Source organism: Lithobates pipiens, unplaced genomic scaffold (assembly GCF_037356315.1).
Source record: "Lithobates pipiens isolate NorthernLeopardFrog02 unplaced genomic scaffold, aLitPip1_a1.2 Scaffold_19, whole genome shotgun sequence".
Classification (NCBI taxonomy): Eukaryota; Metazoa; Chordata; class Amphibia; order Anura; family Ranidae; genus Lithobates; species Lithobates pipiens.
The window spans coordinates 595,156,377-595,174,018 of record NW_027507764.1 but is presented as its reverse complement, the minus strand read 5'-3'; the positions used below and the strand labels follow the sequence as shown (position 1 = coordinate 595,174,018).

At 50.7% G+C, this 17,642-nt stretch overlaps 1 protein-coding gene across 3 annotated transcripts in view; it reads left to right on the top strand.

Annotated features, from left to right (window-relative positions):
* The window catches only part of LOC143997813 (retinoic acid receptor responder protein 2-like), a 45,770-nt gene that overhangs the window by 14,340 nt on the left and 13,788 nt on the right, over positions 1-17,642 (top strand). For all 3 annotated transcript variants that reach the window (XM_077493625.1, XM_077493626.1, XM_077493627.1), the window contains 3 exons: positions 3,980-4,201; positions 9,998-10,102; positions 13,951-14,049. In XM_077493625.1, coding sequence (XP_077349751.1) covers positions 4,016-4,201; positions 9,998-10,102; positions 13,951-14,049 — 390 coding nt within the window. In that variant the 5' untranslated portion in view covers positions 3,980-4,015. The remainder of the gene's footprint in view (positions 1-3,979; positions 4,202-9,997; positions 10,103-13,950; positions 14,050-17,642) is intronic.

Below are 17,642 nucleotides of genomic sequence, written 5' to 3'. Positions count from 1 at the left end.
GGGACACAGAAGCGCTGGGGTCACTGGAGACACTGGGGGTCAATGGAGGCACAGTAGAGCTGGGGTCCCTGGTGACACTGGGGGTTAATGGAGGCATATGAGCGCTGGGGTCACTGGGCACACTGGGAGTCAATGGAGGCACAGGAGCGCTGGAGTCGCTGGAGACAAGATGTCACTGGAAAGACAGGAGTGCTGAGGTCACTGGAGACACTGGGGATCGATGGAGGCATAGAAGCACTGGGGTCACTGGAGAAACTGGGAGTCAATGGAGGCACATGAGCGCTGGGGTCACTAAAAACACTGGGAGTCAATGGGGGCACAGGAGTGCTGAAGTTACTGGAGACAAGAGGTTAGTGGAAAGACAGGAGTGCTGAGGTCACTGGAGACACTAAGGATCAATGGAGGCACAGGAGTGCTGGGGTCACTGGAGACACTGTGGGTCAATGGGGGCACAGGAGTGCAGGAGTCACTGGAGACAAGATGTCACTGGAAAGACAGGAGTGCTGAGGTCACTGGAGACACTAAGGATCAATGGAGGCACAGGAGTGCTGGGGTCACTGAAGACATTGGGGGTCAATGGAGGCACAGGAGTGCTGGAGTCACTGGAGACAAGATGTCACTGGAAAGACAGGAGTGCTGAGGTCACTGGAGACACTGGGGATCAATGAAGGCATAGGAGCGCTGGGGGTCACTATAGACACTGGGAGTCAATGGGGGCACAGGAGTGCTGAAGTCACTGGAGACAAGAGGTTATTGGAAAGACAGGAGTGCTGAGGTCACTGGAGACACTAAGGATCAATGGAGGCACATGAGCGCTGGGGTCACTGGAGACACTGGGGTTCAATGCAGGCACAGGAGTGCTGGGGGTAAATGGAGGCACATGAATACTGGGGTCACTGGAGACACTGGGGGTCAATGGGGGCACAGGAGCGCTAGGGTCACTGGAGACACTTGGGGTCAATGGAGGCACAGGAGAGCTGGGATCACTGGAGACACTGGGGATCAATGGAGGCACAGGATTGTTAAGGTCACTGGAGACATGCATTCACCGGAGAGAGGAAGGGTCAATGGAGACACAGGAGCACTGGGGTCACTGGAGACACTGGGGGTCAATGGAGGCACATGAGCGCTGGAGTCACTGGAGACACAGGAGCACTGGGGTCACTGGAGACACTGGGGGTCAATGGAGGCACATGAGCGCTGGGGTCACTGGAGACACTGGGGATCAATGTAGGCATAGGAGTGCTGGAGACACTGGGGGTCAATGGAGGCACAGGAGCGCTGGGGTCATTGGAGACGCTGGGAGTCAATGGGGACACAGAAGCGCTGGGGTCACTGGAGACACTGGGGGTCAATGGAGGCACAGTAGAGCTGGGGTCCCTAGTGACACTGGGGGTTAATGGAGGCATATGAGCGCTGGGGTCACTGGGCACACTGGGAGTCAATGGAGGCACAGGAGCGCTGGGGTCACTGGAGACACTGGAGACACTGGGGGTCAATGGAGGCACATGAGCGCTGGGGTCACTGGAGACACAGAAGCACTGGGGTCACTGGAGACACTGGGGGTTAATGGATGCACATGAGCACTGGGGTCGCTGGAGACACTGGAGACACTGGGGGTCAATGGAGGCACATGAGCGCTGGGGTCACTGGAGACACAGAAGCACTGGGGTCACTGGAGACACTGGGGGTCAATGGAGGCACATGAGCGCTGGGGTCACTGGAGAAACTGGGGATCAATGTAGGCATAGGAGTGCTGGAGACACTGGGGGTCAATGGAGGCACAGGAGCGCTGGGGTCACTGGAGACACTGGGGGTCAATGGAGACACAGTAGAGCTGGAGTCCCTGGAGACACTGGGGGTCAATGGAGGCATATGAGCACTGGGGTCACTGGAGACACTGGGAGTCAATGGAGGCACAGGAGCGCTGGGGTCACTGGAGACACTGGGGGTCAATGGATGCACAGGAGCGCTGGGGTCATTGGAGACGCTGGGAGTCAATGGGGGCACAGGAGCGCTGGGGTCACTGGAGACACTGGGGGTCAATGGAGACACAGTAGAGCTGGAGTCCCTGGAGACACTGGGGGTCAATGGAGGCATATGAGCACTGGGGTCACTGGAGACACTGGGAGTCAATGGAGGCACAGGAGCGCTGGGGTCACTGGAGACACTGGGGGTCAATGGATGCACAGGAGCGCTGGGGTCACTGGAGACACTTGGGGTCAATGGAGGCACATGAGCGATGGGGTCACTGGAGACACTGGGAGTCAATGGAAGCACAGGAGTGCTGGGGTCCCTGGAGACACTTGGGGTCAATGGAGGCACAGGAGAGCTGAGGTCACTGGAGACAAGAGGTCACTGGAAAGACAGGAGTGCTGAGGTCACTGGAGACACTGGGGATCAATGGAGGCATAGGAGTGCTGGGGTCACCGGAGACACTGGGGATCAATGGAGGCATAGGAATGCTGGGGTCACTAGAGACACTGGGGATCAATGGAGGCATAGGAGTGCTGGGGTCACTGGAGACACTGGGGGTCAATGGGGGCACAGGAGAGCTGGGGTCGGTGGAAAGATGGGAGTGCTGAGGTCACTGGGGATCAATAAAGGCACAGGATTGTTAAGCTCACTAGAGACATGCATTCACTGGAGACAGTAAGGGTCAATGGAGACACAGGAGCACTGAGGTCACTGGAAACAAATGAATGCTAAGGTTACTTAAGATATGCGGTCACAATAGAGCATGGGTCAGTGGAGGCACAGGGGTGCAGAAAGCCAAGGAGCACTCAGGGGAGTAGGAGTCACTGGAAGGCAGAGGAGCGGATGTCTAGCTTTAGCATAGTGAAGCTTTGCTCAAATAGAGAGCCATGCATCTCTTTGTCATTTTAAAATGGTGACAATCATAAGAGCTGTCTTCTGATTGGCTGTGGCAAAGGCACTCTGAAAGAAACCTGGGGGTGTCAGCCACCGCACGCTGTAGAGACAGTGCTGAATTGAAGAACAGGTGAGTGCAACATCACTCAACACTCTCTTCTGTCTGTGACCCGGTGATCTCTGGCTTGTGTGATGCAGGAATGATGTTCCCAGACACCCCCCCTGCAGGCTCCCCCTTGTCTCTCACAAAAGAAAAACCTAAAAACTGCCTCCCAGGCCAGAGAGCGTTTTGAACATCCCTCTCAAGCATTTGTGTTCTCCACAGCCACCTTCTGGATGCCCCCTCCCAGGGATTGGCTGTGGTCAGATAAATATTCATAACTCAGTGATTGACCCTCCTACTCTATTTATGGAGGCTTCTTCCAGAGGCAGGCAGGAGCAATCAACCACCAGGCTTAGGGAAACCTGCCCAGACCTAAATAATAGACTGCTGCTCAGCTGAGCATTGCAGAACCAAAAATGACGTTTTTCCAGGCTAAAGCAGGGTGCTACATCAGCACAGTTTCAGTATTTGCTGGATAGTATAGCACACTCTTATGCCCCCATACACACGATCAGAAATTCTGTCAGAAAAAACTTGGATGGTTTTTCGGACGGAATTCCGTTCAAGCTCGCCTTGCATACACACGATCACACAAAAGTTCTCTGGACTTTCCACCGCCAAGAACGCGTACAACACTACGACGAGCCGAGAAAATGAAGTTCAATGCTTCCGAGCATGCGTCGAATGGTTTCCAAGCATGCGTGATTTTTTGCGCATCCCAATTGCATACAGACGAACGCATTTTCGGATAGGAACTTTTTGCAACCGAAAAATAGAGAACCTGCTCTCAATCTTTTGCTGGCTGGAATTCTGCCAGCAAAAGTCCAATGGAGCGTACACACGGTCGGAATTTCTGACCAAAAGCTCACATCGGACTTTTGCTGGCAGAATTTCTGATGGTGTCTGTGGGGCATTAGATCAGAGTCCTTTGTTTCCAGCGGTTGTCCTCCTATTCCTGTGCAGTCCCATCTGTGACCCATGAGACATTTCGACTTTCGTTATCAGGTGACTGTTTGAGCTCCACTCCAAAAAAGCACCGCCATGAAACTGGTCGTAGGATGGGGACTGCTCAGCGCTCTGCTGGTTCTGAGAGTCCAGGCCGATGTCCCGGCAGAGGAACTGACTGAGTTGCAGAACAAGACTATCCGGCTGGTGATGGAGCGGTTACATCAGAGGGATCTACCGAGCGGATACAAGATGGCGTCCATAGTGAAGGCAGCCGAGGAGGTGAGTGCCGGGGGAGCTCAGAGCATTAATGTTCAGATCATTCTGGGCTGCGGGCTGGAGGACCCCAACAGAACGGTAGTCAGAGTCCTAAAGGACCAATATTTATAGACGATGCTGATCATTGGAATTCCAATATTGATCATGTCATTGGCTCTGATGCCCGCCATAAAAAAATGATATTATAAATATTATTTGTAGCCGAGCAATGGGCTCTGATTCACATTGTCCGTGGGGCCCCTGCAGAAAACACTCCGCACTTCTGGGGAAGATTTTAGAATTTTTAAAACCCAATTTAACTTTCAGTTGAAATCAGCTAAATACATTCCATGTGCATCAGAACCAAATACATATAATGTCTTACAGCTGTGTTAGGGGGGCCCCATGGCAGTAGGGTTACCACCTTTTCTTCAAGTCAAACCCGAACACTTTAGCGCGCACAGCAATTTTTTTTTTTTTTTGTATAAATTATACATATATTTTGCTATTAAATAACATTTCTAATCATATGAAGTTAATAACAAGAGTCCCCCCCCCTTACATCAGAGTCCACAGAGTTCCCCTGTTACATCTGAAATCGCAGAGTCCCCTTTCACTGTGCAGATTCTGATGTAAGGGAGAACTCTGGGGCCTCTAACATAAGGGGTGCCCTGGGAACCCTGATTTAAGGGAGAATACTGAGAATTCTGCTGTACGGAGAAGACTCTGATGTAAGGGGGTAACACTGTGGCTTCTGGTGTAAAGGGAAAATCTCATGTAAGGGGTGCTCTGAGAACCCCGATTTGCCTTAGTGTACTTAGTCAGAGGCAGGAGAAAGAAGGGGGAGACTTCAGAAAGGGATGGATGGTGAGCTCACTCACCCCTTGGCAGTCAGGTCCACTCATCCAGATGTATCTGAGGCTGCTGGACTTTGAAATTTCCGGACCCCACTTTCCTTTTCTGAGGCACAGCGCTGGGGATTGGAGTGTGGACAGACACAGAGGGGTAGGGGTGTTTGAGGGGGGGGGGGGGGTGTTGTTAGTGCTGGCTTTGGGCAGTGTGAAAGTGTACAGCAGACACTCTTAGCTCAGACAACTGCAGCCAGCAACCCTGCTGGGAAGTCACAGTCCAGTCTAAATAATGTGTCTGGGTTTCAGGTAGTCTGAAACCCGGACGCACGTTTCCAAACCCGAACTGTCCGGGTGAATCCTGGACAGGTGGCAACCCTACATGGCAGGTGACACAGGATCACACAAGGTGTGGGAACCAGGTGACTGTTGGTCTTCAGTAAGGCTTCTGGAGGCAGAGATGGGTCAGAGGTCCTTGTGGCCCCAGTTTACTGTAACTGTCACCAAGTTGTGGCCCTCAGGAGGATCACTCCTCGAAAGAGACAGCAGGACCGGGAATGGCTAGGGTATGGAAACTGTACACTACGAGGCAGACATCAAAGTAGTCAGGTTGAAGCAGGGGACAAAGCAGGCAGCAACCCATAGCGTAGCCAAGTCCAGGTAGGGGTGCAGGCAGCAACCAAGGAAGGAGTTAGGTCTAAGCTGGGGTTAGGGCAACAAACGAGTGAGCAGTCAGGTCCAGGCATGGGTCAAGGCAGCAATCAACGGAGTAGTCAGGTCTAGGTAGGAGTTCGGACATGAAGAGAGTAGTAGTCCCAGTCTGCTTTGCTGTAAATGTCACCAGGTTATGAGCCTCAAGGTCACCCCACAAAGGGGATATGAAATACGTATCGAAAAGCATGGTTCCCATATCAGGCTTATCGAAAACAGAGGTGAGCTAGAGGACTATTGCGGTACATATAGAAGTATAGAAGTATTAATAACCAATTATTTAAGCCAAAGTAAAATACACATAAAGTTTATTCAAATGATAAAAACATTTAACAATATACAGACTGGTTACAGGTGGTGACGCATTTCTACTAGTTTCGCTCTAACTGAGCTTCTTCAGGAAATACATACATCCCCATCGGTGTACCACCGAAGCACCTGAAGGGCCGGTCATTAACCCCTCGAGGGTATGCTATATCCACGCGCTTGTAATGATGATTATCAATAGATGATTAATTTACCGCCATACCTATAATAATTAACGCGATCTATGGACGCTCATCTGGGGCTCTTTCTCACAACTAAACACATCCATTTAGACTGGTAATGCCACTAGTCTATAGTGCTGCTGAACTGCTTCCTTCCCCCCTGGCAAAGCTTTGGAAAAAAACATTTTTCTTTAGAACGTGTATGATATCGGCTTGTCCCTTTCTAATACCTCCCCCAGTCGCCAGGGGAGACTTCAGGTGCTTCGGTGTTACACAGATGGGGATGTATGTATTTCCTGAAGAAGCTCAGTTAGAGCGAAACTAGTAGAAATATGTCACCACCTGTACCAGTCTGTATATTGTTAAATGTTTTTTATCATTTGAATAAACTTTATGTGTATTTTACTTTGGCTTAAATAATTGGTTATTAATACTTCTCTACTTCTATATGTACCCCAATAGTCCTCTAGCTCACCTCTGTTTTCGATAAGCCTGATATGGGAACCATGCTTTTCGATATGTATTTCATATCATTTTGGATGATGGTACACTTCAACAATTTATTAGCTTACTTTAGTGACGAGGTTTTCATTTTTTTTGTAGTTTTTATGCCCACGAAGGGGATAGAAGGAACAAGGACAGCTGTGGTGTGGAGACTGCACACTAGAAAGCAGACTGGAGAGCAGTCAGGTCCAAGCATGGGTCAAGGCAGGCAGCAATTGAGAGATTGAACGGGTCTAATTAGGGGCCCAGGCAGAAATCAAGAGAGTAGTGGTCCCAGTCTGCTTTGCTGTAACTGCCACCAGGTTATGGACCTGAAGGTCACCCCACAACAGGCATGTACTGGCCATTGAGACTACCGGGAGGTTCCCGGTGGGCCGATGGCTCAGTGGGCCACTCTGATGTAAGGGGGGTGCTGATGGGACACTCTGATGTAAGGGGGGTGGTGATGGGACACTCTGATGTAAGAGGGCTGGTGATGGGACACTCTGATGTAAGGGGTGCTGATGGGACACTCTGATGTAAGGGGCTGCTGATGGGACACTCTGATGTAAGGGGGGTGCTGATGGGACACTCTGATGTAAGGGGGGTGGTGATGGGACACTCTGATGTAAGGGGGCTGGTGATGGGACACTCTGATGTAAGGGGTGCTGATGGGACACTCTGATGTAAGGGGCTGCTGATGGGACACTCTGATGTAAGGGGGGTGCTGATGGGACACTCTGATATAAGGGGGCTGCTCATGGGACTCTCTGATGCAAGGGGGTGCTGATGGGACACTCTGATGTAAGGGGGTTGGTGATGGGACACTCTGATGTAAGGGGGCTGGTGATGGGACACTCTGATGTAAGGGGTGCTGATGGGACACTCTGATGTAAGGGGGCTGGTAATGGGACACTCTGATGTAAGGGGGCTGGTGATGGGACACTCTGATGTAAGGGGCTGGTGATGGGACACTCTGATGTAAGGGGGCTGGTAATGGGACACTCTGATGTAAGGGGGACTGGTGATGGGACACTCTGATGTAAGGAGGCTGCTGATGGGACACTCTGATGTAAGGGGCTGGTGATGGGACACTCTGATGTAAGGGGGCTGCTCATTGGACACTCTGATGTAAGGGGGTGCTGATGGGACACTCTGATGTAAGGGGGCTGGTGATGGGACACTCTGATGTAAGGGGGTGCTGATGGGACACTCTGATGTAAGGGGGTGCTGATGGGACACTCTGATGTAAGGGGGCTGCTCATTGGACACTCTGATGTAAGGGGGTGCTGATGGGACACTCTGATGTAAGGGGGCTGGTGATGGGACACTCTGATGTAAGGGGGCTGCTCATTGGACACTCTGATGTAAGGGGGTGCTGATGGGACACTCTGATGTAAGGGGGCTGGTGATGGGACACTCTGATGTAAGGGGGCTGGTGATGGGACACTCTGATGTAAGGGGGTGCTGATGGGACCCTCTGATGTAAGGGGGCTGGTGATGGGACACTCTGATGTAAGGGGGTGCTGATGGGACCCTCTGATGTAAGGGGGGTGCTGATGGGACACTCTGATGTAAGGGGGCTGGTAATGGGACACTCTGATGTAAGGGGGCTGGTGATGGGACACTCTGATGTAAGGGGGCTGGTAATGGGACACTCTGTTGTAAGGGGGTTGGTGATGGGACACTCTCATGTAAGGGGGCTGCTGATGGGACACTCAAAATGTAAGTGGGCCGGTCTGGATGAAGTCCAGGGCCAAATTTCTGTCCCAGTCCTGCCCTGCCCCACAAAGGGGATAGCAGGGACAGCTACTGTGTAGAGAATGTACACTAGGAAGCACACAGGAGAGCAGTCAGGTCTAGGCATGGGTCAAGGCAGGCAGCGACCCAGTGAGTAGTCAGGTCTAGGTAGGGGTTCAGAGGGCAAACAAAAAGTAGTCGAGTCCAGGCAAGGGTCGAGGCAAGCAGCAGGCAAAAGTACTAAAATCCAGGTCAGCGATGGTCAAGCAAACTCTCACAGGTAAGTATTATAGCTCTTTGTACCTAGCTGGTGAGAAGACCCCCCCATTGGCAATTTCAAAGACTGGAACTTAAAGTGGAAGTTCAGGCAAAACCTAACTAAGGCTAAACCAACTCCCCCCCTCATGTCTGAGGCTGTTCTATCTAACCATGTGTGACGGGAGTCACTTTGGGTGGGGGGTTTGTGCAACTCAGCTTACCTTGGAGAGCTCTGGAAGCTCCGTGTCCAGCTTCCCCGACCCCTCTTATGTGCAAATCACCCTGTGTCCATTAGGGGCACAGGGTGACTCAGAACCCCCCTATGATCTCTGCCCTAAATCCAGGGGGGGGGGGGGGGGGGGTGTCTCGGAGTTATATATCTGTGGTAACATGGGCTTGAATAAAGAGAGTTTGATGTTTTTCACCCTACACTGAGTTACGGCTGGTGACTGGGTCTTGGATAGTGCTGGTTCTGGACAGAGGAAGCATTTACGGTGGGCATAGTCCTGTTGAAGACAAGGGTTCGTCACACCCTGTAAAGAAAAGATCTGCATACTTACCTATTCTGAAGCTACTCCGGTCCGGTCTCCAGAGGCGGCTTCTGTGTGGGGGGGGGGGGGGAGATTGCTGACAATGGCTTGGAAATGCCTGGGAGTTGACGTCCCCCATAGACTGACTATGGGGCACCCGTTGTCAGCTGCCCCTCCTCTACACAGAAGCCACCGCTGACAGCTGATCCTGGGACCGGACCAGGGAGGCTTCAGAATAGGTAAATAGCGGGATCTCTTCTTTACAAGGTTAGATGGAAAAGGCTTAGCATGGGGGTTGGGAGTAGGTTCAGCCTTAGTCATGTTTTGCCTGAACTGTCACTTTAAATACCCTTTTCACGAGGTCGTTTTGTAATCTGCGATCTGGTGTAGGCAAACCGCACCGCGATTGCGATGTGTTTTGGAGTGTTGTTAACTTTATATCGATTGCAATGCAGTGCGGGAAACGCACAGGGATCGCAGTGTTTCCCGCACCTCATATGTGTGAACCGGGGATTAAAGTGGACGGCACGCCGGAACGTGCGGCGGCTGTTTGTATGGCTGAGGATAACAAGCGTGCGCCCCCCCCCCGCTACTCTACAGACAGCGGCCCGCAGGAAGTGCGCCCAATCTTTATTTTACTAAATAAAAATGAAAACTCCTCCCCACAACTGCTGATTTTTTTTCTCACGTGGAAGCGTTATGGGCGGAGCATTAGAGAGCGAATGTAACCCCTCCCCCTTCACTGTCTTCATCTACTTGCAGTTATATTCTGCCGGGATATTCGTCAATGTGGAGTTTCTGGTGAAACAGACGTCATGCCGCAAACATGACTGGAGCAAACCGGACTGCAAGGCCGTAAAAAACGCAGTAAGTGTCTAAAAAGCCTGGCGATTGGTGGGTTATATACCAGGGTGGGGTTATGGAGGGGTGGAGTTCAAACACCGCTCTCCTCTGTGTGCCACCCCTCATTTTTATATTGCTCCACCTGTACATCATGTGTTACACACTCCACACTGCTCCACTCTGTACATTGTGAATGAATTACTCCACACTGCTCCACTCTGTACATTGTGAATGAATTACTCCACACTGCTCCACTCTGTACATTGTGAATTAATTACTCTACACTGCCCCACTCTTTACATTGTGAATAAATTACTCCACACTGCTCCACTCTTTACATTGTAAACGAATTACTCCACACTGCTCCGCTCTGTACATTGTGAATAAATTACTCCACACTGCTCCACTCTTTACATTGTGAACTAATTACTCCACACTGCTCTACTCTGTACATTGTGAGTGAATTACTCCACACTGCTCCACTCTGTACATTGTGAATGAATTACTCCACACTGCTCCACTCTGTACATTGTGAATGAATTACTCCACACGGCTCCACTCTGTACATTGTGAATTAATTACTCTACACTGCCCCACTCTGTACATTGTAAATAAATTACTCCACACTGCCCCACTCTGTACATTGTGAATAAATTACTCCACACTGCTCCACTCTTTACATTGTAAACGAATTACTCCACACTGCTCCACTCTGTACATTGTGAATGAATTACTCCACACTGCTCCACTCTGTACATTGTGAATGAATTACTCCACACTGCTCCACTCTGTACATTGTGAATGCATTACTCCACACTGCCCCACTCTGTACATTGTGAATGCATTACTCCACACTGCCCCACTCTGTACATTGGGAATAAATTACTCCACACTGCTCCACTCTTTACATTGTGAACAAATTACTCCACACTGCTCTACTCTGTACATTGTGAATAAATTACTCCACACTGCTACACTCTGTATACTGTGAATGAATTACTCCACACTGCTCCACTCTGTACATTGTGAATAAATTACTCTACACTGCCCCACTCTGTTCATTGTGAATAAATTACTCCACACTGCTCCACTCTTTACATTGTAAACAAATTACTCCACACTGCTCCACTCTGTACATTGTGAATGAATTACTCCACACTGCTCCACTCTGTACATTGTGAACGAATTTCTCCACACTTCTACACTCTGTATACTGTGAATGAATTACGCCACACTGCTCCACTCTGTACATTGTGAATGAATTACTTCACACTGCTCCACTCTGTACACTGTGAATTAATTACTCCACACTGTTCCACTCTTTACATTGTTAATGAGTTACTCCACACTGCTCCACTCTGTACATTGTGAATGAATTACTCCACACTGCTCCACTCTGTACACTGTGAATTAATTACTCCACACTGTTCCACTCTTTACATTGTTAATGAGTTACTCCACACTACTCCACTCTGTACACTGTGAATGAATTACTCCACACTGTTCCACTCTTTACATTGTAAACAAATTACTCCACACTGCTCCACTCTGTACATTGTGAATTAATTACTCCACACTGCTCTACTCTGTACATTGTGAATGAATTACTCCACACTGCTCCACCCTGTACATTGGAATGAATTACTCCACACTGCTCTACTCTGTACATTGTGAATAGATTACTGCACACTGCCCCACTCTGTACATTGTGAATAAATTACTCCACACTGCCCCACTCTGTACATTGTGAATAAATTACTCCACACTGCTCCACTCTGTACATTGTGAATGAATTACTCCTCATTGCTCCACTCTGTACATTGTGAATGAATTACTCCACACTGCTCCACTCTGTACATTGTGAACAAATTACTCCACACTGCCCCACTCTGTACATTGTGAATGAATTACTCCACACTGCTCCACTCTGTACATTGTGAATGAATTACTCCTCATTGCTCCACTCTGTACATTGTGAATGAATTACTCCACACTGCTCCACTCTGTACATTGTGAATGAATTACTCCTCATTGCTCCACTCTGTACATTGTGAATGAATTACTCCTCATTGCTCCACTCTGTACATTGTGAATGAATTACTCCACACTGCTCCACTCTGTACATTGTGAATGAATTACTCCACACTGCTCCACCCTGTACATTGTGAATGAATTACTCCACACTGCTCCACTCTGTACATTGTGAATGAATTACTCCTCATTGCTCCACTCTGTACATTGTGAATGAATTACTCCACACTGCTCCACTCTGTACATTGTGAATGAATTACTCCACACTGCTCCACTCTGTACATTGTGAATGAATTACTCCACACTGCTCCACTCTGTACATTGTGAATGAATTACTCCACACTGCTCCACTCTGTACATTGTGAATGAATTACTCCACACTGCTCCACTCTGTACATTGTGAATGAATTACTCCACACTGCTCCACTCTGTACATTGTGAATGAATTACTCCACACTGCTCCACTCTGAATGAAATACTTTGCACGGCTGCATTGTATTGTTGTCTTGTGTAGTAGTAGTTGATGTTCTACTCTTAGGAACAATTGTTACTTATACTACTATCTGACCTCACCTGGTGACAGCTGTGACTTATGGTATGTCACAAAAATGAGTAAACCCCTCAGTCACATTTTTTGTAAATATTTTATTCTATCTTTCATGTGACAACACTGAAGAAATGACACATTGCTACAATGTAAAGTAGTGAGTGTACAGCTTGTATAACAGTGTCAATTTGCTTGTTTTGGGGAAATAGACGTATGAGTGCTGCCGGCATTGCTGCAGAGGTTGTAGGGGTGGGGGGTCAGCCTGTCAGTGCTCAGACCATACGCCGCACACTGCATCAAATTGGTCTGCATGGCTGTCATCCCAGAAGGAAGCCTCTTCTAAAGATGATGCACAAGAAAGACCACAAACAGTTTGCTGAAGACAAGCAGACTAAGGAGATGGATTACTGGAACCATGTCCTGTGGTCTGATGAGACCAAGATAAACGTATTTGGTGTCAGATGGTGACAAGCGTGTGTGGGGGCAACCAGGTGAGGAGGACAAAGACAAGTGTGTCTTGTCTACAGTCAGGCATGGTGGTGGGAGTGTCATTGTTTGGGGCTGCATGAGTGCTGCCGGCACTGGGGGGGCTACAGACCATTGAGGGGACCATGAATGCCAACATGTACTGTGACATACTGAAGCAGAGCATGATCCCCTCCCTTCAGAGACTGGGCCGCAGGGCAGTATTCCAACATGATAACCACCCCAAACACACCTCCAACACCACCACCGCTAAAGAAGCTGAGGGTAAAGGTGATGGACTGGCCAAGCATGTCTCCAGACCTAAACCCTATTGGTCATCTGTGGGACATCCTCAAATGGAAGGTGGAGGAGCGCAAGGTCTCCAACATCCACCAGCTCCGTGAAGTCATCATGGGGGAGGGGAAGAGGACTCCAGTGACAACATGTGAAGCTCTGGTGACCTCCATGCCCAAGAGGGTGAAGGCAGTGCTGGAAAATAATGGCGGCCACACAAAATATTGACACTTTGGGGCCCAATTTGGACATTTTCACTTAGGGGTGTACTGACTTTTGTTGCCAGCAGGTTTAGACATTAATGGCTGTGTGTTGAGTTATTTTGAGGGGACAGGAAATTTACACTGTTATACAAGCTGTACACTCACTACTTTACATTGTAGACAAGTGACATTTCTTCAGTGTTGTCACATGAAAAGAGAGAAGAAAAGATTTACAAAAAATGTGATGGAGGGGTGTACTTACTTTTGTCAGATATTGTATCTGCCTCCTCCTGGTGACAGTTGTGACTTATAATAATGTTGTGTCTCCACAGAAGACCTATAGCTGCTTCGGGTGTTTCAAGTTCGAATACGACTCTTACAATGTTATATCTCAGGCTGAAGAATGCATCCTGCTGAGACACCTACATGAGGTAAGTCCCAAACCATAAACCGTCATCAGTGCTGCTATTAGTACTCCTGTTCTGCTCAGATGTTTGCAGTAGGTTCCTATAGGTTACAAGTGGCCCTTTGTGTCTGTGTAACCTATTTTTTTCTCACAACCTTCTATCAATGACCATATACACCAATCAGCCATCAGTACATTATGACCCGTCGAGTCATCTACTCCACTCGATTTCTGAAGGTACCCTGGGGTATCTGGCACCAAGCAGTCAGTAGTAGCAGATCCTTTAAGTCCTGTAAGTTGGGAGGTGGGGACTCCATGGATCAGACTTGTTTTTCCAGCACATCCCTCAGATTCTCGATTGGAGAACTAGGAGGCCAAGTCAACAACTCAAACTCATTGTTGTGTTCCTCAAACCATTCTTGAAATGATCAGACCAGGCCACCTCCTTTCATTGTTCTGTGCTCCAGTTCTGATGTTCAAGTGCCCATTTTAGGCTCTTTTGGTTGTGGACACAGATCAGTGATGGCACCCTGACCGGTCTGCGGCTACACAGCCCCATATACAACAAACTGCCATGCTCTGTGTGTTATCAAGACCAGCATTCACTTTTCCAGCAATTTTGAACTTCAGTAGCTCTTCTATTGGTTCGGACTATACAGACCAACCTTCCCTCCCCACCTCCATCAACGAGTCTCCCCCACCTCCATCAATGAGCCTCCCCCCACCTCCATTAATGAGCCTCCCGCCACCTCAATCAATGAGCCTCTCCTACCTCCATCAATGAGTCTCCCCACCTCCATCAATGAGCCTCCCCCGCCTTCATCAATGAGTCTCCCCCACCTCCATCAATGAGCCTCCCCCACCTCCATCAATGAGCCTCCCCCACCTCCATCACTGAGCCTCCCGCCACCTCCATCAATGAGCCTCCCCTACCTCCATCAATGAGCCTCTCCCCACCTCCATCAATGAGCCTCCCCCACCTCCATCACTGAGCCTCCCGCCACCTCCATCAATGAGCCTCCCCCCACCTCCATTAATGAGCCTCCCGCCACCTCAATCAATGAGCCTCTCCTACCTCCATCAATGAGTCTCCCCCACCTCCATCAATGAGCCTCCCCCACCTCCATCAATGAGCCTCCCCCACCTCCATCACTGAGCCTCCCGCCACCTCCATCAATGAGCCTCCCCTACCTCCATCAATGAGCCTCTCCCCCACCTCCATCAATGAGCCCTTCCCTCCCCACCTCCATCAATGAGTCTCCCCCACCTCCATCAATGTGTCCCCCCCACCTCCATCAATGAGCCTCTCCCCCACCTCCATCAATGAGCCTCTCCCCCACCTCCATCAATGAGCCCTTCCCTCCCCACCTCCATCAATGAGTCTCCCCCACCTCCATCAATGAGCCTTCCCTCCCCACCTCCATCAATGAGCCTCTCCCCCACCTCCATCAATGAGCCCTTCCCTCCCCACCTCCATCAATGAGTCTCCCCCACCTCCATCAATGAGCCTTCCCTCCCTACCTCCATCAATGAGTCTCCCCCACCTCCATCAATGAGCCTTCCCTCCCCACCTCCATCAATGAGTCTCCCCCACCTCCATCAATGAGCCTTCCCTCCCCACCTCCATCAATGAGCCTCCCACCTCCTCCATCAATGAGCCTCCCCCACCTCCATCAATGAGCCTCCCCCACCTCCACCAATGAGCCTCCCCCACCTCCATCACTGAGCCTCCCGCCACCTCCATCAATGAGTCTCCTCCACCTCCATCAATGAGCCTCTCCCCCACCTCCATCAATGAGCCTCCCGCCACCTCCATCACTGAGCCTCCCGCCACCTCCATCAATGAGTCTCCTCCACCTCCATCAATGAGCCTCTCCCACCTCCATCAATGAGCCTCCCCCACCTCCATCAATGAGCCTCCCGCCACCTCCATCAATGAGCCTCTCCCCCACCTCCATCAATGAGCCTCCTGCCACCTCCATCAATGAGCCTCCCCCCACCTCCATCAATGAGCCTTCCCTCCCCACCTCCATCAATGAGCTTCTCCCCCACCTCCATCAATGAGCCTCTCCCCCACCTCCATTAATAAGCCTCCCCCACCTCCATCAATGAGCCTCCCCCACCTCCATCAATGAGCCTTCCCTCCCCACCTCCATCAATGAGCCTCTCCCCCACCTCCATCAATGAGCCTCTCCCCCACCTCCATTAATAAGCCTCCCCCACCTCCATCAATGAGCCTCCCCCACCTCCATCAATGAGCCTCCCCCACCTCCATCAATGAGCCTCTCCCCACCTCCATCAATGAGCCTCTCCCCCACCTCCATCAATGAGCCTCCCGCCACCTCCATCAATGAGCCTCCCCCCACCTCCATCAATGAGCCTCTCCCCCACCTCCATCAATGAGCCTCTCCCCACCTCCATTAATGAGTCTCCCCCACCTCCATCAATGAGCCTCCCCCACCTCCATCAATGAGCTTTATCTTTCTACCTCCATCAATGAGTCTTGCCTCTCCACCCCCATCAATGAGCCTTCCCTACCCACCCCCATCAATGAGCCTTCCCTATGCATCTCCAAAAATTAGCCTTCACTCCCCACCTCCATCAATGAGCCTTCCTTCCCCCCACCTCCATCAATGAGCCTTCCTTCCCCCCACCTACGTCAATGAGTCTTCCCTCCCCAACTCTAACAATGAGCCTTCCGTACCCACCTCTAACAATGAGCCCTCGCTCCCCACCTCCATCAATGACTCTTCCCTCCCCACTTCCATCAATGAGCCTTCCCTACCCACCTCTATCAATGAGCCTTCCTTACCCACCTCCAACAATGAGACCTTGCTCCCCACCACCATCAATGACTCTTCCCTCCCTATCTCCATCAATGAGCCTTCCCTACCCACCTCCAACAATGAGCCCTCACCCCCCACCTCCAACAATGAGCCCTCGCTCCCCACCTCCATCAATGAGTCTTCCCTCCCCACTTCCATCAATGAGCCTTCCCTCTCCACCTCCATCAATGAGCCTCCCCCACCTCCATCAATGAGCCTCTCCCCCACCTCCATCAATGAGCCCTTCCCTCCCCACCTCCATCAATGAGTCTCCCCCACCTCCATCAATGAGCCTTCCCTCCCTACCTCCATCAATGAGTCTCCCCCACCTCCATCAATGAGCCTTCCCTCCCCACCTCCATCAATGAGTCTCCCCCACCTCCATCAATGAGCCTTCCCTCCCCACCTCCATCAATGAGTCTCCCCCACCTCCATCAATGAGCCTCTCCCCCACCTCCATTAATGAGCCTCCCACCTCCTCCATCAATGAGCCTCCCCCACCTCCATCAATGAGCCTCCCCCACCTCCATCAATGAGCCTCCCCCACCTCCATCACTGAGCCTCCCGCCACCTCCATCAATGAGTCTCCTCCACCTCCATCAATGAGCCTCTCCCCCACCTCCATCAATGAGCCTCCCGCCACCTCCATCACTGAGCCTCCCGCCACCTCCATCAATGAGTCTCCTCCACCTCCATCAATGAGCCTCTCCCACCTCCATCAATGAGCCTCCCCCACCTCCATCAATGAGCCTCCCGCCACCTCCATCAATGAGCCTCTCCCCCACCTCCATCA